The sequence below is a fragment of the Punica granatum genome, chromosome 4, assembly GCF_007655135.1.
Source record: "Punica granatum isolate Tunisia-2019 chromosome 4, ASM765513v2, whole genome shotgun sequence".
NCBI classification, from domain to species: domain Eukaryota; kingdom Viridiplantae; phylum Streptophyta; class Magnoliopsida; order Myrtales; family Lythraceae; genus Punica; species Punica granatum.
Genome location: NC_045130.1, coordinates 36280040 through 36302276, shown reverse-complemented (window position 1 = coordinate 36302276; position 22237 = coordinate 36280040). Strand labels below are relative to the sequence as shown.

The 22237-nt window shown below is 39.1% G+C and overlaps 3 protein-coding genes and 1 long non-coding RNA gene across 8 annotated transcripts; 1 reads left to right on the top strand and 3 right to left on the bottom strand.

Moving 5' to 3' along the window:
• Window positions 1–401: 401 nt before the first annotated feature.
• LOC116204967 (uncharacterized GPI-anchored protein At4g28100-like) lies at window positions 402–3809 on the bottom strand. Its single transcript, XM_031537364.1, has 3 exons — window positions 2840–3809; window positions 2384–2726; window positions 402–1085 (listed from the first exon to the last, which is right to left on the bottom strand). The coding sequence occupies exons 1-3, from the start codon at window positions 3133–3135 to the stop codon at window positions 732–734; spliced, it is 993 nt and encodes a 330-aa protein (XP_031393224.1). The 5' UTR covers window positions 3136–3809; the 3' UTR covers window positions 402–731.
• A 6922-nt stretch (window positions 3810–10731) lies between these two features.
• LOC116204966 (transcription factor MYB41) lies at window positions 10732–12227 on the bottom strand. The gene is made up of 3 exons (XM_031537363.1): window positions 11966–12227; window positions 11711–11840; window positions 10732–11595 (listed from the first exon to the last, which is right to left on the bottom strand). The coding sequence occupies exons 1-3, from the start codon at window positions 12096–12098 to the stop codon at window positions 10845–10847; spliced, it is 1014 nt and encodes a 337-aa protein (XP_031393223.1). The 5' UTR covers window positions 12099–12227; the 3' UTR covers window positions 10732–10844.
• A 6062-nt stretch (window positions 12228–18289) lies between these two features.
• Window positions 18290–22110, top strand: LOC116204704 (diacylglycerol kinase 5-like). Of its 4 annotated transcripts, none has more exons than XM_031536928.1 (12): window positions 18290–18446; window positions 19233–19448; window positions 19528–19650; window positions 19765–19893; window positions 20043–20128; window positions 20236–20359; window positions 20474–20522; window positions 20665–20747; window positions 20832–20899; window positions 21039–21110; window positions 21332–21419; window positions 21512–22110. In XM_031536928.1, the coding sequence occupies exons 2-12, from the start codon at window positions 19233–19235 to the stop codon at window positions 21965–21967; spliced, it is 1494 nt and encodes a 497-aa protein (XP_031392788.1). In that variant the 5' UTR covers window positions 18290–18446; the 3' UTR covers window positions 21968–22110. The 4 variants fall into 4 exon arrangements, with proteins under 4 accessions (XP_031392788.1, XP_031392791.1, XP_031392787.1 ...); XM_031536931.1 differs by having other exon boundaries at window positions 18309–18446; window positions 19345–19448; XM_031536927.1 differs by lacking the exon at window positions 18290–18446 and adding an exon at window positions 18471–18994.
• LOC116204706 lies at window positions 20141–21335 on the bottom strand. Of its 2 annotated transcripts, none has more exons than XR_004156394.1 (2): window positions 20812–21335; window positions 20141–20715 (listed from the first exon to the last, which is right to left on the bottom strand). It is a non-coding gene; the product is annotated as an uncharacterized LOC116204706 (long non-coding RNA). The 2 variants fall into 2 exon arrangements; XR_004156395.1 differs by having other exon boundaries at window positions 20841–21335.
• Window positions 22111–22237: the final 127 nt, after the last annotated feature.

Genomic DNA, 22237 nt, shown 5'->3' with positions numbered 1-22237 from the left:
TCCACGAATAGAATGCAATAGTTAATTGATTATTCAAACCTTTTGGATTTTGGGTAATGTGGAATTAACATTAAAATAATCGAAACATAAAAGTGGCTCTTTAGTTATACGATTTTTTAAGTAAGCGACCAACATACTCAGTCCTCGGCAAGTGATCCCCCGAGATGTTTTCTTGGAGGATTAAATTCATAAATTTGCTATTCACCACCAATCGATAACAATTTACTTAATTAATAGCAACTCAGAAAAGAACAATTAGAACGGTAATTTTGAGCGTTCTATCTATTTTCATAGAAATGATTAGTATGCAGTTTAAAAGTTCGAGCTACAAATCAAATTGTGCTCCGATACAAATCTTCATCCTCAATGTCTATGCTGGATGAGATCAAAATTTCATACCGTTAGGGTGGAAATTCTGAAAGGACGAATAAATTTTCATAAGAGAAATTCAGGTCCCGGCCCCCGGTGGTTGGATCAACTCGAAAGTTCTGCTAAAAAAATTGATCTGACAATCACAGAAAACCGGTATCGAACTGAGGGAAGCACCCTATGGTGAGCTAATTACCAGAGTCTCTGCAGTCCTTAATTTTGTAGCAGACATAGCAAAGGGGCTAAACTGAAACTTTACAGTGGGGCCCAATTTTTAAAAAACCAAAAAAGCGGGGAAGGGACAAAATCCGTGCCTCCTGACTTCACGTGACCCGACAGACAAGAGTTGACCTGACCGGGGCCTACACAAACAAGGAAGCCGAAGCTGAAGATATCATCAGTATGGCGATCAAGGGCAAAACCGGGATCAGAGGAATGGACGGCGAGGATGAAGAGGCCTGGGTCTTCTCGAACTGGAGGGAGTCGACGGCCAGCGGCATGTTCTCCTGGTCGGGGCTGCACCTTATGGAATCCCGGGGCAGGTGGGCGCTGTACAGGATGGCCCGTAGGGTGGCTGAGACGGTGGGGATGTAGGCTGTTTTGTTGTGGGCAAGGAGCCATGTCAGCCCCATCAGCTGGCAGTCCCTGTCCAGCATCTTGCTGGTCCTCCCGCTCATTGGCGCCGATCGTGTCCCGTTCTTGTACCCTCCCTTTAGCTGTGTTCACAATCGAATGAATTATTGAACTACTACTATTCACCAAAAAATGAACTAATGAATTAATATTGAGAGAAGGAAGCATTTTTATTTTCAGATTTTTGGATAAAAAATGCTAACTGGTTCTTTGATTCGTTGAAATGCAAGAATAACACGATGCTGAAGAAACTTGTTTCCATCATTTTCCGAATTCGCATAGGAAAAGGAGACGCGATATGGAAAAATTTTCGGAGTTCCTGCGATTAGGAAAGATCCGAATTTCGCCCATATGACATATCAGACAAAAAACACAACTTCCTGGATGCTGGTGTTCTCCTGAAAATGCTCGACACACGAAATCGAATCGTCTGAGAGGATTGGTCCTTTAATCAAAGAATAAACAAATATTTCCAGTAATAGCTGTTATGTAGAAAAGTTCAGAAATCATCATCATAAGAATCATTACTTTTACAAAAGCATGAACTCGAAACCATAGGGGTGAAAATGGTTTCCCTGTGGTAAAACAGAATGGAACAGAACAGGAAATATACATATACGCATATAGCCAAAGGAAATCTCTGTGGCAGAGATTTGTTTGAGTTCCTAAGCAGAAGAAAGGGTTAGCAAATGAGACGCATTATTTAGGTAAAGGGTCATTTTCTATGGGCGCAACAGAAGCGGTGCAGGTCCTTTTACAAAAAGGCAACATTTTGACAAAATAAAATTTAAAAAAAAAACAATAATAAAAATAAATAAAAAGAGGATGAATGAACCTAGAAGAAGAAGAAGGGGACGTGACCTCCACTTCCACTCTGCAACTCCACCATGTGCCGACCCTTCCTTTTCACCAGGTCCCAATGCCACACACCTTGCAAAAGCTTGCATCTTTCCCTATTCCTACTCCAATTTTGACATTGCAAATGAACCACCAACCCCTCCTCACAGTAATGGCTTTACCCCATTGAGAATTACAAACGCAGCCCCCTATGTTGGTTCTTTTGCTCATCGGGCTGCATCCCTTTTGGGTTTCGCAATTGATCTTGATTTTGACTCTTACTTGAATTAATAATAAAAAGGATGCGCAATTGAAGAACAAGATAGCAGAAGGGGACCGACCCCTTTAGCTCAATGATTCAAACTAGATTATGGGCCGACACATATATGCTTGAAAAAAGGAATCTTTTTTGTCGTGGAAAAAATACAAAAATTCGCAATCATGGAGGTTTTTTTGACACCCAGTTGGATAAATAATGGAGACGCTAACCGGAGAAGTCAAAAACAGGAGAAGTTTTTTTTTTTTTTTGGTGAGGGGTACTGACCTTTTCGAGGGCGCCGAGGCAGCGGGTGCAGCCGGCGTAGGAAGAGTTGAGGCAGTTCTTCTCGAGGTTCTTCACCGCCGCGGTGGGGGTGGCGTTGTGGAACCCCGACGAGACGTTGAACGCCGCCGGGCAGCTCAGAGAGCTTATCTGGTGCAGCCTTATCCCACAGAAGCAGAGGACAGCATCGCAGGTCGCGTTCGGCTGAGGGAGGTGGATGTTTTTGCTGAGGAGGGCCGACTGCAGCGAGTTCACGCACTTCTGGGAATCGTCCGGCACCATCGGCAGCTCATCCGGCGCCGACGAGGGGGCCGCCGCCACCGCAGGGACAACCTGTAGGGCGTACCTGTCGGAGGGACGAACAAACAAGATGAGAACTGAACCACAACAACCAATAAATCACCTGACATTAACATAGCAACGAGAAACATGCATGGATCGAAGATCAGCTAAGCATACCTAGCGTGGGCGGCGAAGAGCCATGCAGCGAGAACGGGGCAGCAGCGGCTGCGGTCGAGGTCGCGGCCGCAGGCCTCTCTGACGCCGCCGAAGAGCTCGGCGGAGAGGTCGAGCTTGCAAACCTGGGGGGCGTTCTGGACGGGGAATGCCGGGACGGTGTTGGGCGGCTGGTCGTGACCCTGAACCGGCTCAGCCAGAATGCCACCCTCCGACCCGCACGGCAGCAACGAAACCACCAGTAGCAGCGTCGTCGTCATCAGTAGAATGAGCTGGTATTGCTTCCTCAATGGCGGCATCTTCAGGGATGTACGTAGCTCGCTGGGATTGGTTCTGAAGAGGACGTTTGGGTCACAGTTTCCTTAAACCTGCGGCGAAGTGAGAGGAGAAAGTGGACTTGGAAATTGGGCAATGCTTTCCGGAAGGTAAGCTTTTTGGGTTTGTGGGGTTTGATGTTGGGTTCCAAAAGGCAAAAGGGAGAGCTTAAAGCAGATCAAGAAGAAAAGGAGGGGGGAGGGGGAGAGGAAGATTCAGGAGATATTCAGTAAAAATGTCTCCTTTCTTCCTCCTCCTTTCATCAACCTCCTCGTAACGTTCACTGTTCAGTCAGTTCAGTCACTGCGCTCTCTCCCTCTCTCTCTAGAAAGAAAGAAGGGAAAAGCAAGAAATTTCGGGGTTGTGGGTTTCAGGAAAGAAACTCATCAAAGCAATTATCGGAGCTTTGATTTCTTTGTTCGTCGGAGACTCGTTTGGCCTGGTGGCATTGTCGAGCAGGGGGGGATCAACAATGGAGGGGAGAGAGATTGAGAGAGAGGGGTTCTGAGTCTGAGCCTGATGAGGAATTTGGCAGCTTATGGTGTCGTTTTCCTTTTCATTCTCTGCAATGGTGGCGATGGTGCGGTCTCTGTAAACGGGCATGATATGGTGAGATACGATGCGAAATGTGTAACTTCTCTCTCTCTCCCTCCATTTCTCTTTTGGCGCTTCGCCCCCTTTCCGCTCCCCACTCGACAAGATTGGATTGTGCAGCACACTCGCGCCCTTCCCGTGTCCAAGGGAGGTTGAGTAAAAATTCTTAACTTCATCCCATTTCAATTATAAATAATTATATTTATTTAAAATTGTAATTATTATATTGTTAAATTATAAAAAAAAATAATGAATAGTTAAAAAAAAATTATGATTGTTAAATTATAAGAAAAAATAATGAATAGTTAAAAAAAATAATGATTGTGTTGTTAAATCGTAAAAAAAGTAATGAATAATTACGGGAATTTAATATTAAAAATTGAATTAAATTATTAAAAAATTAAAGAATAAGAAAAATATAATAATTATATTGTTAAATTGAAAATAAGTGAAGTAGAATTACAAAAAAATTCAAAACCAAACATGCCCTTAAAATTTCTCAATTTTTATATAAACATTTCTTTCATTGCATTAGGCATCTCATCTTCGGCATTTTTTGAAGTGTTTGAGTTGAGCATAGGATTTCAACTTTCAAGCATATCCGAGTAATAAAATCGTTCCCTCTATAGGTACTTGAGCAAGGGGATGAATCCTCAATATCGGCTTAACGATTAACGATATGCCCGGATCGCGGATCGGCATATACATTACTATAACAAATCAAGAGGAAAGAAAAGTAAACGGTAAAAGGCAACAGCTTTTTTTTCCTTATAATCTTTAATCGTTGTGCCGTATCAGACTCAGAAAATGCTCAACCATGTTCGTATAATTTTGGTAATAGAGGGTAAAAGAGAGATGCCCCTGCAAAAAATTTTGGTAATAGAGCTCGGGAAAAGTTGCGAAGAAAAGGTGCTATCATGTCGCTTGATATCTCGATTGGGCGGGCCCAATATCACTTTTCTTATAAATATTATTTCCCAACAATTCAAGATTTAACTGAGAAATAATATTTCGAGCATCCATAATCACCATTGCAGGGAAAATGAAAAAATCCGACTCTAATCCGTTTAGTGGGCTTGGGACTGTTGGATCGGGAGGAGTCTATTGTTTGAACCTTCCACATTATGACAATAGACTCCTCGGTTTGCATGCTTGAATCTCGAGGTTAATTACTCGTACACTTTGGTAAGTCTACTCTTGTTGATTCGTCTCATCTAATATGCTGACTTTTCTAAGATCATCGACTGTATTGTGTTACTATTAAGGGTAATTTGCACTGATAATTCAAAAAATTTTATAAATATTTTGATATGATACAAAAGATTTTTTGTTGCTACTTGATAGTACAAAATATTTCAAAATTGTTTCAATATAATACAAATCGTCATCTTGCCATTAATGCCGTCAAATTATTCTTTACAAGACTGTAAATTTTGTACCATCATGTATCTTATATAAAACATTTTATATTATTAAGTTACAACTTCAAAACAGTTTGCACTATCATGTAACGTCCCACAAAAATCGGTTTTGCACCATTAGCGTCGGTTTGACGGCATCAATGGCGAGATGACGGTTTGTAGTATATTGAAACAACTTTGAAATATTTTGTACCATCAAGTAGCAAAAAAAACTTTTTATACTATATTGAAACATTTGTAAAACTTTTTGGACCACCAATGCAATTTATCATACTATTAATCTAACAAACATATGCTTATCACGTTTCAAGACTAAAGTTTCCCGATAATTGTTAATCGGGTAAATCGATTGAAAAGTTGCAAGCTTTTATATCTTTTTCTCCATTATTTGGGCTACCAGCTAAAGAGGAGAAAGCTTTTGAATGATTGAGCCGAAAAGAACTATTTGATCAATTCAATCGGGCCCTCCAATTGGTCATTTACTTCATGGCTTGTATAACAATTCAGGTCATTCATATTCAAGTGCTCAATTATTGATTTACTTGCTTTCTATTTCCTCCTTTTCCTTTTTAAGTCCTCCTTTCCAAGGGACTGCCTTTCTAATTCAAATTGCACTCGAATGCTTGCTTAGGTGATAGGTCCATTTCGCTTGATATTGTTGCACGTTGCAACTCGCAATCATGGGATTTTTTGACGGAGCTGAAACTGTCTTGGACATGGGTTTCGAATTTCCGATATCCCTCTTTCATAGTCGTCGGTGCTTATTTTTCCATCTTAATTATCTCTTGGAAGGACCATATGATCTGATCTATCAATTTCAACAGTAATATTGAGAACTAATTAACTATAATAATTAGTATAGAGGTTTGAGTCACATTTTGACAAATAAGGTCGAAAGATGAACGTTGGACTTAGTGGGCCGCATAATTGCAACCCAACGGGCAGTCCAGCAGTTGTAAATGGGCTGGGATTTTCTTCATCTCATTTACAAGGCCCAAATAATTACGATATTGATGTGCATCATTAAATCTCAATCACTTGGTAGCAATTAGCATTTTCTTGATCTTTCGCATGTCATTTCAACAGAAAGAAGATAATTGTTACGGACCTGTGAATCGGGTTGATTCCACGTGTGATCCTCGTGCTTACGAACTAGGTTGAATCTCAAGCCTTGTGCTAAGAATCCTACACAAAGGGGAGATCGAGGTGGTATCCCGATTTCCTTCTTCGACGCTCAAGTCAGCAAAAGCCTTACATGAGAGCTAACAGTGCGTAATCTATAAATTGATGTCATAGTAAATTGGAGATTTACCTATTACCTGACATAGATAGATCTTCGATATATTCCCAATATCCATGGATCGATTAATTAGGAAGGCAATCTTCGATATACTTGGCCTTCAAGTAACTTGAACCCATTACTTGGGCTATCACAGCAGCCTCGCACATGGGCCTAACGGACCTTTGCGGCCCAACTATTGTACGGCCCAAAACCCGGTTCCTAACAATAATCAATCGAGAATGATGACTATTGATAGAACATCATCTTAGAGTGACACGAACCGCGAGTTCCTTAATCATCGGTTCCTTAATCATATATTTGAGGTTCTTGAAGAATGATGATGATGATGCGTGCATGATTGACTTTAATTCTTCCCAGACTACAACATATGAAAGTCAATACCTAAACGTTCTGGAAGCACTTCACTTGTATTCTTCCCTCACGAAATAGTGGAAATTAAAGCATAATAAGGACAGGTTAAGGTAATAGATTAGTGTCAATGGACTTCATGAAATAGTCGACCCTTTTGAGTCCCAACCTAACTAGATCATCTGTAATGAACCGAGCATACATCATGGAACTTACATTCCAATACAGGTACTTATTTGGAGTTATCAATAGATGGACGACCAAGTACAAATACTTACTTGGAGTTTTATCAATAGATGGACGACCAATGTATAACCCAAAAAATTAAGTAGACAAGAGGTAAAATGCGATCGACTTAGTTGCCGAGGTTTTTCTTTTTAGTTTGATATGGGCCGGAACCTCAACCCTCAATGCATAACATAGAGAGTAAATTTTTTCGTCAGGTACATCAATGATTAATCTTAGCTACATACATCTGATTATAACCTAACTTTCCAATAACTACTAGAGCTCAATTATTCGGAATCTTAAAAAGCAAAAAAGAGAAAAGGACAGGTTTCACATTATGATTTGAAAGACCTGAGAATTAATTCAAAATAGAAAAACAAAGAAAGCGTATTAATGACTTTTTATTCCGATGTAATGTTATAATTAAGGAATGATTAGATGACAACCAAGCGACCGTAGAGAGTCTATATATAGACTGCTTTTTCAACCGACGGCAACGAAATTTGACCCATAATTAAAACTCTGACAGTCGAGGCCCTTTTGTTGTGCCTGTCCACCCACTCTTTATTTAGAGGTTAACCACACGAAACATATATATACAAATGTGTGCGACTTATATGCATTTTCCTTGTTGATTTCTCCTTCCAAATTGAGATCGTGAACTTAGATGCTTCGTTTGACAACACGTAAACAATAAATTATAGTCAACGATGATGCCATAAGCCTATATGCATGGTCGACAAAACTAAATCTATGTGCAGTACAACTGAACAAACATTTGTTCATGTTGACGTCTTTGCTAAGCTAAAGGCCAGCTACGAGTGATAGTGAACTTGAATCCATAACCTCATAAAACTTCTTACGAGGTGCAGACACTAATTCTCTTCTTTGATCGAGGAAACAGAGAAAAGGGTGGGGAAGCTGGGGAAAGAAGGGAGAAAATAGTTTTGTTAAATCCTCATAATTATCCGATTAACTATTTACAATGGCGTATGTTGTAATTTCATTGACATCCAAGGACAATTTAATACATGTAAGTATTATAAGGATAATTAAGCGCATTTTTTAGGAAGATTTAGCATTTTTGAGAAGAAAACCGTAAAAAACCTATAGAAAGTCCTCCTCGTCCCTCCCTTGATCCATTTCTATCTGTTTCCTCGATCCAAGCAGAAAATAAAAGAAAATCCAATTTCCTCTCATTATAGTTAAGCGTAGCAATAAATCAGAAGCATATTTGGTGAATATTATAGCACATATCTATAATGTTATTAGTACATATATATATATATATAATATCCTATATATTTATCAATATTGGGTTAATTAGAAAAATGTTAATTGAAAAACATTATACTTACTCACTGAAATAAAACCCACCGAAAAACCCAAAAAAATTATACATATTGTCAAAGATGGTGTAGCGTAGTGGTGCACACATTTACCTGATAACCAAAATGTTCCAAGTTCGATAGTCGTTGTGGGACTATCTGTGCCAATTAATTAGCTATTTAGAATTTTTATTTCGTTGTACTATACCTACGAGTTTCCTTATAATGTTAAAAAATACATTACATACATTAGCTCTTTTTCTCCCTTTAATTTCTTCCAAATAAAATATGTCGGTGATTCTAGTCCACAAAAAATGTTTGTACCACGTAGGGCCACACCTAGTTGGATCTCAAACTATAGCGCAATGGCGCATGTTTTGACCGAATAATCAAAAGGGTTTAAATTCGATACTCGTTGTGGGGCCACTCATGTCCTTTATTAGCTATTTCGGATTTTTATTCATTGTACTAGATCCATTAACCCATTTGTGATTGGAAAAAAGAAAAAAAAAATAAATACATTATAAATATTACCTCTTTTTTTTCCTTTAATTTCTTCCAAATAAAATATGTTGGTGATTCTAGTCCACAAAAAAAGTTCGTACCATGTAGGAGTAGGACCATGCCTAATTGGATCTCAAATTATGCAATGCATCCAAATAATTGTAAGGCGGCAGCTGTCTGGACTAATAGCTCCAATATAAGCAGACATTCATTTACAAGAAAAATAAAAATTGACACAAAATAAATTCAACCACGCTATACATATGCAATACAATAATTATTCTTTCGTGAAATTAAAAGTCATCGAGTATCTCATAGCAAGAAGAAAAAGTGACAATTTCTCCACATTTTTCTGAAAAAGGATTGGCCTTTTTCAATTTCCCCGGCGCTTTTTAGTCGAAGAAATGACCTCTTTCCGGGCTCTATTTTGAATTTGAACCACACATAATTATATTATGACAGCGGATCACATGTACTTCTATGATTGCATGGGAAGACAAAACAAATGTTCCATATCTCCCTCAAATCATCATGTGAAGAATATGAAGACAACGTGACAATACTAACAATTAATGCAAATTCATCTTTATATCATTGTCGTTCAATACTAACTGCAACTGATATGATAATTTCAGTTTCTGTAACTTCTTTTTTTTTTTTTCATTTGTGGTCTAGTTATGCATGCTTATCATGTACATTCGTACATTTCGTACAGGGTCGTTGTAGTGAAACTTTTGTACAAATTACAATAAATATGGGGTTTGCAGCCACAACATCAACAGTCGAAGTATGACCAGCAGTAGGAAAAGCATTTAGCCAAGTCATTAATGAGGATTTTGCTTTCCATCAATTAATAAGGTCTTCAAAACCATGACGGCTTTCCTTTCATTAAAGGAGCTCTAGCTCGCTAGGATGTGACGACAAGAAACAACTTTTTGGTTAACCTTTCAAAATTGAATTGCGCTTTAGTGAATTTAAAGGACATTAGATTGGCCCACGAGGCTGAGATGAAACTTCAAAGACGGAGGTGGAAGAAGATGGATTGAAGAGATAATGTTGGATGTGCCTGTTAATTGGAGTTATATATATATATATATGAACAGTAATATATGTATCTTCTTATAACTGATCAATTAGTTCTGTGGAGCAGGAATCTGCCACTATAATTTTCTATGTAGAAAGCACACCATCAAGGGATTATCTCGTGTATTCTCATAAACTACTAAGATGAGCCTTGTGCAATAAATGTTGCGTGGAATACTCTTCTAGGTCTACTGAATATATTGCTTGCTCAAAGTGCTCGTAAACATCTCTCTGAAATATTAAATGGAATGAAAATTCCATGTCGGGGAAATAAATAATGGACTTTTATCTCACGGAATTTTAGCGCCTTTTCTAAATCAAACTAAATTTATTTAGTCCCCTGCTAATGTGTTTAGATTTCTCTGATCTTAAAGTGAATCTATGTTATTTTAATTTGATCTAATAATTTTTATGTATGTAAGTCTATATATATAAATTCTACTATTTCCCGAAGGATCGATTCTCGCCGCCGTAATGATAATATCAATTTTGTATTGTGGGCTCAATTAAAAAATATTTATCCGATGGTTAAAAAAGGCTGCACCGATCCCTTAAAGAGGTCAGATATATATCACGCGTTTATATTATCCTGCCTATATATGAATCTGGGTTTACTTATATTATTACGATATATTCCTATTCTTTTTGTTTCGGTGGATGATATATTCCTATTCTTTAAATAAAATTATCTTTTTATTTAGTTTGGAAAAAATTGGAGGAGCTAGCCACATTTTTTTTTAACTCAAAAAGAGAGGAAAAAAAGACGTCCAAATTATTCATTCATAATACAAAGAATTTCAACTATTAACATCAGCCAAACAAAAACCATCAACGTATAGTACTGATGCCCTAATTGATTGTTCCTATTATACATATGTATATATTCAGATAAAATCGCTAATATCCAAACTGTCCGGAATATCGAACTTGAAGTAGCTGCTGCAGTAGCTCTCCTTCTCGTCCTCGGGGCTGCTGTTAACGAACGCTGATGATGAATTTAATGGAGTGCTGCTGGATAAAGGCGTAGATATAATGGAGTCGACGCGGAGGTTCTGGTCACCATTGTTCAGCTGAAAGTTCATGTTCTCCAATGGAGCAGTAGCAGCGGGATTATAACTTGGCTGGGAAACAAAGTTCTCGCTCAACATTGGAGTCGTAAAATCATTTCGTTGGGGGTTCACGAAATTGGACAGGAAGTCTTCGATATCTGATTGCATGGGTTGGGTTTGGTTTAGGAGGGGAGGGCAGGGAGCATTAGATGTGGTGGTGCACGGTGGGACTGGAGTCTCAAAGTGATTTTGTTGTGGTTGAGAGCTATTGCAAAGGTTATTTTCTTGGAAATTCTGCTGGAGTAAGTCAGGGTTTTCATTTCGGAGCGACAAGATTGTGGATGCAAGCCTCAGCATGTCCGGGTTCAAGAGGGCCTGAGTGCTCAAGAGGTTCGAGAGATTGAGAAGGTTCGTGCAGCTGAGGGACGAACTGAGGATAGAAGACAAGTCGAGGAGGTCAAGCCTCGGGGCATGAGTCACCGGGTCGATCCCACTCCGGAGGAGCCGTTTCCTGATGTGGGTATTCCAATAATTCTTGATCTCATTGTCCGTCCTCCCAGGCAAGCGAGCAGCTATGGCAGACCACCTAACATATAAATAAAAGAACGCACATATTTGATTAGGATCATAATATTTCTATAATAGCGATGTGAATAAAGAATTGACTATTGAGGGGGGGGGGGGGGAGATCAAATTATTACTTGTTGCCCAAGACACTGTGAAGCTGGATTATGGTCTCTTCCTCCTCAAATGAGAAGCGGCCCCTCTTGATGTCGGGTCTGAGGTAGTTCGTCCACCTAAGACGGCAACTCTTCCCACACCTCTGAAGCCCTGCAAGCACGAATTGAGGAAATCTCGTTGAGACGAATGAAAGACCGACTCCAACCAACTCCTCGAGAAACCCTAGCTAGCTACACACACAAATAGTAAACAGAAAACAGTACAGGGTCAATTACCGGCATTCTTGGGAAGGGTTCGCCAGTTGCCGGGTCCATGGGTCTGGATGTAGTTGACGAGCTTGAGGTCCTCCTCGGGGGTCCAAGGACCTTTCTTGAGGCCATTCTTATCGCAGCAAGGTGCTCTCCCCATGATCTTTTGATCTCCTCTTTCCCCTGTGAGTTAGGGTGTCTGGAAAAACTATGTACCCTTTTTGGTTAAGGAAAGGGAAGAAGCCAAGAGAAGATTGATTGTGTTTCTGACTGATCTTGTTAATGGAGAGAAGTGCACTTTCGTTGTCCGAGGGAAAGTGAGCTCTGAGGTTATATATAGAGTCGTGGGGGCCATGAAAGGAGTGAAGGACAAGATTGAGGGAAGTCAAATGGTTTTGGTGCCGTCCCTGCCACGTGTCCCCGTCGGCTATGGTCCATTTCTACGTATATTTCTACGGACGAGAATTATTTTGTTTGGTACTGTTTGCGGCACAAGTTATGTATATACGATTTTTTTCGGTTACAGCAGATATATATACGATTTACTGTTGAATTAATACAATAATACTCGGGTAAGGCCGCAGCAGCAATATCTCTCTTTTCTAGGGATTTTTTAAGGGTTCTTCATTGTTATTGAATACTTGAAAACAACCAAGGGGCTGTGGCCTTTCCTAAAATTTTAATGTTTAATGAAATTTATATATTATGATCCAAATTTTTTTTTTATAAAAATTCTTATATTTATCCATCCTAAATCAGAAGCATTATCATTTTGTAACCTCTCAAAGAGTTAGTCCCCCTCAATCGAAATCCCGAGTCATTCCCTACTTGGAAAGTTGAAAAAGAATTTCGGATGAAGCGATAATTATTCTTGTATTGTCTCTCTGTGGTGTTATATAAAGTTCACATATTTTCGAGAAAGGGGTATAGTGCAGTGACTAATACCCTCACCTGGTAACCTAGAGGTCCCGGGTTCGATTCTCATCAGTGGGACTATTCGTGCCCCTTTATTTATATTTCCTTTCTATTTCCTTGTATTAGGGCATGAACCTCTTATTGTAACCGAAAAAAAAAGTTCACATATTTTCCAAAAATGTTCCATTATGTACTAATAAGTCGACATCGTAGCTCTTCAATTAAGTAAGACATAACAAGAATGAGTTCAAAAGCATAAATCTTGATCTTTTGGGATTCAAGTTCCAGGATGTATATGCCAATGATAATTCCACTTCGTGCCGACCATCTTATATATATACTCAGCGCATCAATATGTTGTTGAATCGAAGTCCATTATGAGATGACGGCCCTCAATAGAAGCAATACACAATTTCATATATATATATATATAGTACTTCTGATGTTTTCTTGAATTCGGTTTACCCCGAATCTTCTGGAGATAAATTATATATGAATTAAAACAAATGATACATCACATAAAAAGCTGAAAATTATTCGTGATATATAAAGTCCTCACTCCTCAATGCTTCTACGTACATATATACTATATTTTGCCGCAAATATTATATAGTATATAAGAATGTGGGCTAGATATACAAGTTGGATCACTTATTAAGTTATTAACTAGTCTTTCGGGTAATTTTTTTTTCTTGATCTTTTCGGCTGGCCTTTTGTTGCTATCTTGTTTCAACCATGACAACATGGAGTTAAACTGATGGTACAATTAGCATGTCATCCCAGTGAAACGTGTTGAAGTTTGAGGAGCTTCTTCATCAGGAACTGATTTCAAACCAGACCACTATGATAGAGCCACGTAGCCAACATTGCCAAGTGTCCCCTCCACTTCCCAACAAACAAAGTCAACGGCCCCAATCTCTGTTCACCTGAGTCTGACATTTGTCCCTTTTAGGCTGCAACAGTTTGCCGCTTTCCAATATATCCACAACAGAGAGAGAGAGAGAGAGAGAGAGAGAGAGAGATTAAAAAAATCAAGAAGAGATGATCAGCTCTTACAAGCTTTTGCAAAATCACTTTGACACATGTATTTTTGTTAAATCTCTTTTCTATATCTATCTGTCCGTCTGTGTTGTGGGGGTGTGGAAAGGCAAGGAAAAATTGGGAATAAAACCCAATAATTCAAAGCCATTGAAAATCAGGTGCTCATTTTCATCAACCCTCCATCTAACATTTTTTTAGATAAAAAGCTTTAATTGTTTCGGTCAAATAATATTGTATTGTTTCCTTTCCCTCATCAAGCTTCCTTGTTCTAATGTTTGCCTCACAAGTCAAAAACATCAAGTGAAAAACCATCATAAATTGAAAAAACCTATCAACGTAAGGAGATCAATCTGCGATCGAACAATTATTTGTGCTCAAGGGAGGGAGGACTTACACATGCACACTTTTAGTTGTTCTCGATATCGGGTTTAAAGTGGTGTGAGTGTACATACTCGAGTGAGCATGCATACATATAAGTGGTGGTACTCAATCACATATAAACTCTTGATATTTCAATGTGAAATAATAATTCTCAACATTCAATAAAGAATTGATGCATTTATAATTTAAACAGACTTGCGTGTCGAAGGTATTGTGTATTCTAGATCTACCAATGTCTCCAGCTAGCTACGGAAAGCTAGTTCCTTGTACTCTCGAGAACATTGATTAGACCTATATGATAGAGACTAAGGATTAACACAAATGTACCTCGATTGCTTGTCAAAGAATTTCACCTTATATATTTTCTAATTAATATGTTCCATTGCCTTGGCAAGAAACAATCTAGAAGTCTATGATAAGACGGACGACATCAATTGTGTTTTGTCCGGATCCACAGTTCATGAGGGTCAAATGCTGATGAAATCAGATTTCTAACTATTCTACATGTGTTTCCCGCAAATATTTTTACTCTACAATTATTTTTTTTACTGAGGAAAATTTAAATAATAGGTGAATAATCCATATTACGTACACAGTAATTTAAGAATAGTTGTCTCCTTGTTCGATGTCGGGAGGACATTGCATGTATCTCTCTCTGGGTTGTGTGACAATACCATCGTGGCCTCTTAATTAATAGGAAAAAAGGATTATGTTTGCACCAAATGGACATAAACAAATTCATCCCATTGAAAATTTCCATAAAAAATTGAACAGATGACGATCCTCCATTTCCCCTTCTGTGGCTATGATTATGCCTTCTAGATCTTGATATGGAAAGCATTACGCAATAGATTTTCAACGTTGGCTGTTAATTATATTTTCCGGCTATATATTAATTAAACTCCATGAACTTAATACATAATGAATGAATTTTTTTTCGGTAATAAGGATTGCACATAGGTCCAGTTTAAAGAAATGAAATAAAGATAAATAAATTGACACATAAATCCCACTGGTAAAAATCGAATCCAGAACTTCTTGGTTCCGGATAACGCCTTGTACTACTGTACCAAGACCCTTTATGAATGAATTTTTATAAATAAAGTATGTGTGGGTAGCCAGTTCAGGCATTAACTTGTCGCATATCTAGGGTTTGCTTGTGCATGGGCATGCCTTATATGGTTATTTACGTTTTCAGAGTTGACTCCACATATATATATATTATATTTGTCTATGTGTAAGATAAAATTATGGGTAGTTATATAATGTTGTTAAATTTTTGGTTGTGAAAGGTGTCCTCTACTCCAACAACCATTGAAAAATACCGGATGGTTTTGTTATATGGGAAATTAAGACCACAAAATATAAGTGTATGTAGATCATATATATGTCATGCAAAATATTTTGGGTAGGGAGATGGATTTAGCAATAAAATATGGCCCAAGTACGTACGTACGTGGGGCTGCTAATGTTTTTCCTCCCCATTATTAAATCCTTCTTCATGCAGATTATTATCTCTTCGTATCCGACGTAGGTCACTATTTTCAATTCAATGAATTTGCATGGCAAGTTCCATTACGTGAGCATAACGATTAATTAACTGATATGGGTGAATAATATAGCTAATATGAGCAAACAATAAGTATAGTTTATCCGGAGATTACATGCGCGTAGATAATGCGTAGACCCGTCATCCACACGGAACTCGACCAAATTGAGGTTGTACCTTGAAAAATCAAATCTTTAAGATAACTAACGTAACTAATGTACTGATCATCATTTGTAGGTATCAAAAGATCGTAACATATGTCGAATGCTGAATTGTCCACAAGAATGATATAACAAAATATCTACGAACGTGACAAGAATGAGTTCCATCACCACCTATCAGGTTAATTAAGCTTTTTCATTAAACACTACTGCGTTGATTGAATACATGAGAGAAATAGTGGAATTTAGCTGCACAATTGCACTATTGTAGGTGTTTTTTCGACTTTTCTTATGAATATTTTTTTGTTTCGTTCTCAACGTATGGAATTAATTGATCAACCCATCCACGAGGAAAAATGAATCTCTTTCTAAAGACTTGATCTCTCATGATTGTATCTTCATTCGTTGCCAAAAGGAGCATTCTTTTTCCAGTTGAAAAGGAGGTTCGCGATCATAACAAGGAATAAGAAAAAAGGAAATCAAGGGGAATGGGAAATCAATCTATTATAGGAATCAAATTCATACTCTTTTATATCAAACCTAAATGCAAGTATCACTACCAGAGTGAATTAGTTTAAGTGGTTTAGCATTTATTCCCCTTAAATAAGATCTTGGATTTGATTATGAATAAAGAAAATCCACGGTAAAAGAATTTTATTTCTTAATGAGCCGACCCGGCTCAAAATGAATTAGTCAGAGACCCATTGAACTTCTGAATATCATTATGCACATCAAAAAAAAAAAGTATCGCTGCACTGAATCCTCATTCTGATCCAGTTTGAGTAGTTTAGATCGCTTTCGCAAATGCGTGGAACGGAGAAAGCCTTAACATGTGTAGGCCACCATCTGATTAATCACTTCCTGGGCACGGTTTGACTTCATATGCTGAAGCCCATACAAATCAAAGCCCAACTTTAAGCCCCTTCTCCAAAATATGGGCCTGGCCCAGCCTATTTTTGTCATGGCTGTCCTGTCAGGCAAGCTCTTCGGCCAGGGCCGTCAGATGCATGAGCATTTTCCTAGGCTGCTGACCGGCCAGTAGGAGGCGGTCTTGTTCTAACCGAAAGTCTTCCATGGCCGGAGGTGCAACGGACTCCATCGTGGTTTTGCGATCTTCTGACAAGAACCGCCAAAGGCTTGGGAATGGTCAAGATCCCTAACCACGGTCCAAGAAACAGGACATAAGATCCTGCATTATCCGCTGATGCCTACATTTGATCGTCATAATGTAAAATACGCCTCGACTCCGTAATCAACGCGAAAAAAATTTGGAGATGGTAAATTTTTCGCCGTCCCGATAAGCCGTTCGAGTTATGTTCATCTCAAAAACTCGAGTTGTTAAGATGGTAAAGCCTAATCTTGTTATATACTCCAATTATTTTCTCAACATAATCAACCCAATTTCTTTTGAAAGGTGACTGAAACCCGGAGGAGTCCTTAATATACGTGCGAAGGAGGATAGGGAAATGAGAAGCAGCGGAGCAATTTCCTCGCCCTGACTTATTCTTCAGGACATGATCATTGTCATCATCGTATGACCAATTCTACTTCATCATCACGTTACTTACATGCATATAGTGACGGAGGCACCAGCGATTGAGGGTGGACAATTCCCTCGGCCAATATTTCCAAAATATTATCAAGATATATACATGCATAAAATAATCAAACTTCAAAATTTTATCCCCATAAAATATGAAAATGCCCCTAGATTTCTCACAATTTGATTTGCCCCAAGATTGTCTTTTTTAGATATTGTAAGGTTAAATATTTTAATCTGCCTAATTTAATTAGTTCACTGTACTTAATAATATGTTTCCTATATAAAAGAATTTCTCCAAAAATCTAACGACAATTTAAAACTTCAATTTAATGCAGTAAAGGAAATTTTGTTAATTTGGCATATATATTTTTTGCTATTCGCAAAATTATGGAGATAAAATCTACGCAATATTAATGGCGCATTTGGTTTCAGAGTTAAAGTAACTTTGATTTTGATTGTGAAAAGGGACAAATGATTGTGTAATGTGTTGAGTTAAAGTTAAAGTTAAAATTTTTACTTGGAAAATGTGTATTTTTGTTGTGTAGTGTGTTGAGTTAAAGTTAAAGTTAAAATTTTTGTGATTTTAACTGCGAAACCAAACGGAGCATTAATAATATCAAAACCCGAGTTTTTACTTTCATTACGCCATACGGAAAAGTTGCAAGTGGATGTCAAAGGTAACCGCACTAATAGTTTCATAAATTATATTGATATAGTTTTACATGTTGCCTTCCGAAAATATTTTCTGGCTCCCTTATATCTATCTATCTATAATTAAGTTTTGATTCTTGCAGTCAACGCCCTCATCCTCGCGTTCCTGAGCTGGAAAAGTCAAACTGAGAAGGGGAAGAGAAACAGAGCATACAGAACATCTCATTTCCTGCGATTACGTTTCCATTCTTCTTCTTCTTCTTCGAGGTAAGTTCGAATTCCTCGGACCTGCTTCCGTCGCAGCTTCTCAACCGACAAGACTCTACATTTAATTTCCTTGTCCTGTGCCATTTTCTTGAATCAGCGATGAGCTAATACATTAGTTTTGTTAATGGCAACTTAGTCCATATATCTTCAGAGTCCCGAGACGAGGCGAGTGTTGTTTGATGTTCGTGCTTTGTCTCCTGGGGTCAGTCCTGTCCCGTAGATGGTCTTCCTATGGAATGAATTCATTGTCTTATGTTTGGTTATGTAATGCGAAAATAGTCATCTTGTGTTTTAATGGATATGGAACACCGAGACAATGTTCTGTTGGATGACATGCCGACCGCCCTGGTTGGCCGCTTTGCACCGCCATTGGAGACCTCAATGGAGCTTGGCTGGAACCAGTGTCCTCATCGGAGCTCTGCCCGACTCCAATGATGCCACTGGGAACCCAACCTTATGGAGGTTGCATCCGGCATTGGATGCCGGTGACTTAGCTCGAGTTCCAGCCAATGGTGATGGTTGTTCTGGAGGATGCGGTTGCAGCAAAGGTGGAGAAAATATGATTATGGTGGTTATGTTAAAGCCATAAGTTGTAAGCCATTTTTCGGAAAATTGTATGTAACGATACAAAGTTAACCTAAAATGATGATCAGTTGCCTGTGCTTTTCCAGATAACCAAATGTCAGTTAATCCAGAAAATATCTTGTTGACTATTGTTTTCCTTACGGGACCTTAATCCTCTAAATTAGCCTTCACGCTCAACCTGCCGTTTACGTCACCTTGCAGATGGAGGCCATTTGTACTTCTTCATCTTCGTCGAACTCAAGATTTTTGAGAAACTTTCATATTCCCACATACATTCTTTTGCCCGGTTCAGAGATCGATACTGATAATGCAGATTGCCCGATATGCCCGGTATTGGTGTTCATCAACTCAAAGAGTGGGGGTCAGCTCGGGGGCGACCTCCTCGTCACTTACCGGACCCTTCTAAGTGAGCATCAGGTAGATTTACTCGTAAGATGTTCTTTATTTTAAGCACTGAGTTTTCCGATGGATGCCCAATGGACTTCGAATTTTTCAGGTGTTTGATTTGACGCAACAGGCTCCTGATAAGGCGTTGCGGATGATTTATGTAAATCTGGAAAGACTGAAGCTCGAAGGGGACAAGCTCGCTTCCAAAATCGAGGAGAGACTGAGGATTATCGTGAGTCAATCGATTTAATTACCTACAATTCTATAATTGCATTTGCATCTCGCTTCTGTTCGATATGGTTCTGTATATGAAATTCTTAGGGAAATTTGGACTTCTCATGCCTAGGTTGCTGGTGGAGATGGAACAGCAGGTTGGCTTCTTGGAGTCGTTTGTGATCTGAAATTACGTCTTCCACCTCCAGTTGCTACCATGCCCCTCGGGACCGGAAACAACCTCCCATTTGCATTTGGCTGGGTAGGGAATTGCCGAATCTTTCGTATCACCGCATGAAATCAAACTTGATGCTGTTCATTCTTTTTATTGAATTGTCCAGTTTTGTGTGATATCCATATCTTTGCATTTGTGAAAGCGTAATTCATGTCAAGAGCTTAACTCTTTAACAGGGGAAGAGAAACCCCGGGACAGACCGTTGCTCAGTGGAGACGTTCCTCGACCAAGTCATGAAGGCAAAGGAAATGAACGTTGACAAGTAAGGCTTGCCTTTACGACTTCAACTTCTGCGACTGTATATGTTCACTTGTTATAACAAAAGATAGGCAGTTCATTATTGAAATTGATCACGAATGAGTGACGCAGTTGGCATATTCTGATGCGGATGAAGGCTCCTAAAGAGGGTTCGTTCGATCCCATTGCGCCCCTTGACCTGCCACATTCTCTGCATGCGTTTTCTCGTGTTTCTACAACGGACGAACTGAGCATGGCAAGAATGCTATACTACTGCCTTCTGTACCTTCTTACCTCAAACGGTTACATTCAATAGACAACCACCGTCCTCTAACCATCTGGTACATATGCTTGTTGGATCGACCCACAGGAAGGTTATCACACGTTTCGAGGCGGATTCTGGAACTACTTCAGCATGGGTAAGACCGAATTCTTCCTAAACAATGATAGCAATCTGCTCGTAGCACTCGTAAATTGCTTTTACAACACATGCTATATACAGTTTCCTATGGACCTATACATTCCCATCTCTATCTCCTTTGCATCTTCGTGTTTTAACAGGAATGGACGCTCAGGTATCATACGCATTCCATTCCGAGCGCAAGCTGCATCCTGAAAAATTTACGAACCAACTGGTCAACCAGGTATCGATGAAGTAGTTTATGAACATCCAATCAATAAGTAGTAGAGTTTTGTTCTTCCTCAGACCTTATGTTTCTCTCTTGCAGAGTACTTACATGAAGCTCGGATGCACACAAGGATGGTTTGCTGCTTCTCTCTTTCATCCGGCTGCTGAGTAAGTAAACTTCTACAAGAGTTTGATCCACTTTTAACTAACCTTTCGAAACTTTTATCACGCAATACCACATCTAGATTCTGGAAGTTCTAATCTGAATCTGCTTATGCTGATGAAAAGCTCAAACATTTCAATTCAGGAACATTGGTCAGCTCGCCCAGGTGAAGATCATGAAAAACGGGCACTGGCAAGACCTCAGCATACCTAGCAGGTAAATCTTTGATTTCGTATTCTATCAAATTCTGCTTGTTTTAGACTTTTTACTGATGGAATGCATCTGTATCATACAAATGAAAATCTAAGTTCATAGCGGGCACAAGCAAATTACGCCAAATGATAAATGAAGCATTTGAATGCCTTATGTTGCTTTTCCAAGCCAACATTGTACTCCTGAGTGAAACAAATGACTCCTTGTTGTTCTTTTGTTAACAGCATCAGGTCGATCATATGCTTGAACTTGCCAAGCTTTTCTGGAGGACTAAACCCCTGGGGAACTCCAAAGGCCAGGAGATCTTGTGATGTTAGTTTCTCATTACCTGATCGTTGCTTCATAATTAGTTCACTCTCAAATTGTGTACATGTACTCATATCCAGACTTGAAATCAATTGCAGAGAGACTTTACTCCACCATATGTAGATGACGGCCTTATTGAGGTCGTTGGTTTTAGAGACGCTTGGCATGGGCTCGTACTGCTTGCCCCGAATGGGCATGGGACTCGTCTTGCTCAAGCCCACCGAATCATGTTCAAGTTCCACAAAGGTGGGGCTGATCACACGTACATGCGGATCGATGGGGAACCTTGGAAGCAGCCACTGCCAGTTGATGATGAGACTGTGGTAGTCGAAATCTCCCAGCTGGGCCAAGTTAAAATGCTTGCAACCCAAGACTGCATTTCCAGGAGCATCAGCAACCCATTAGCGACAGGTTCCCATCATAAAACCGATGAGGAGGATGCCGATGAAGGAGATGACCATTCCTTGCATTCATCAGGGGAAGAGTGGAGGAAGTTCGGGGCTGCAGAGACTTTCAAACTTCCCAATGGATTTGATATTACTCATCTCAGTTAAGCTATGGAAGGCTGACTTCTAGATGTTTATATTCATTCTGAAGGCATTCTGTCGTTGTTCTATTACATCTTTTACTGTCAATAAACCCGTGAAATTTACGATTATTAATCATCATTAAGTTGCAATTTTTGTATTTTCGAGTTCTTTCAAGCTTTCACATAATCCATCTCAGCAGATTTCTATGTCCAAACTGCATGAACATTGGAGGTATCAAACCTGTCATGAGATGCACGAGCCGATAGATCTGAAAACCAAGAGAAGGAGATCAGA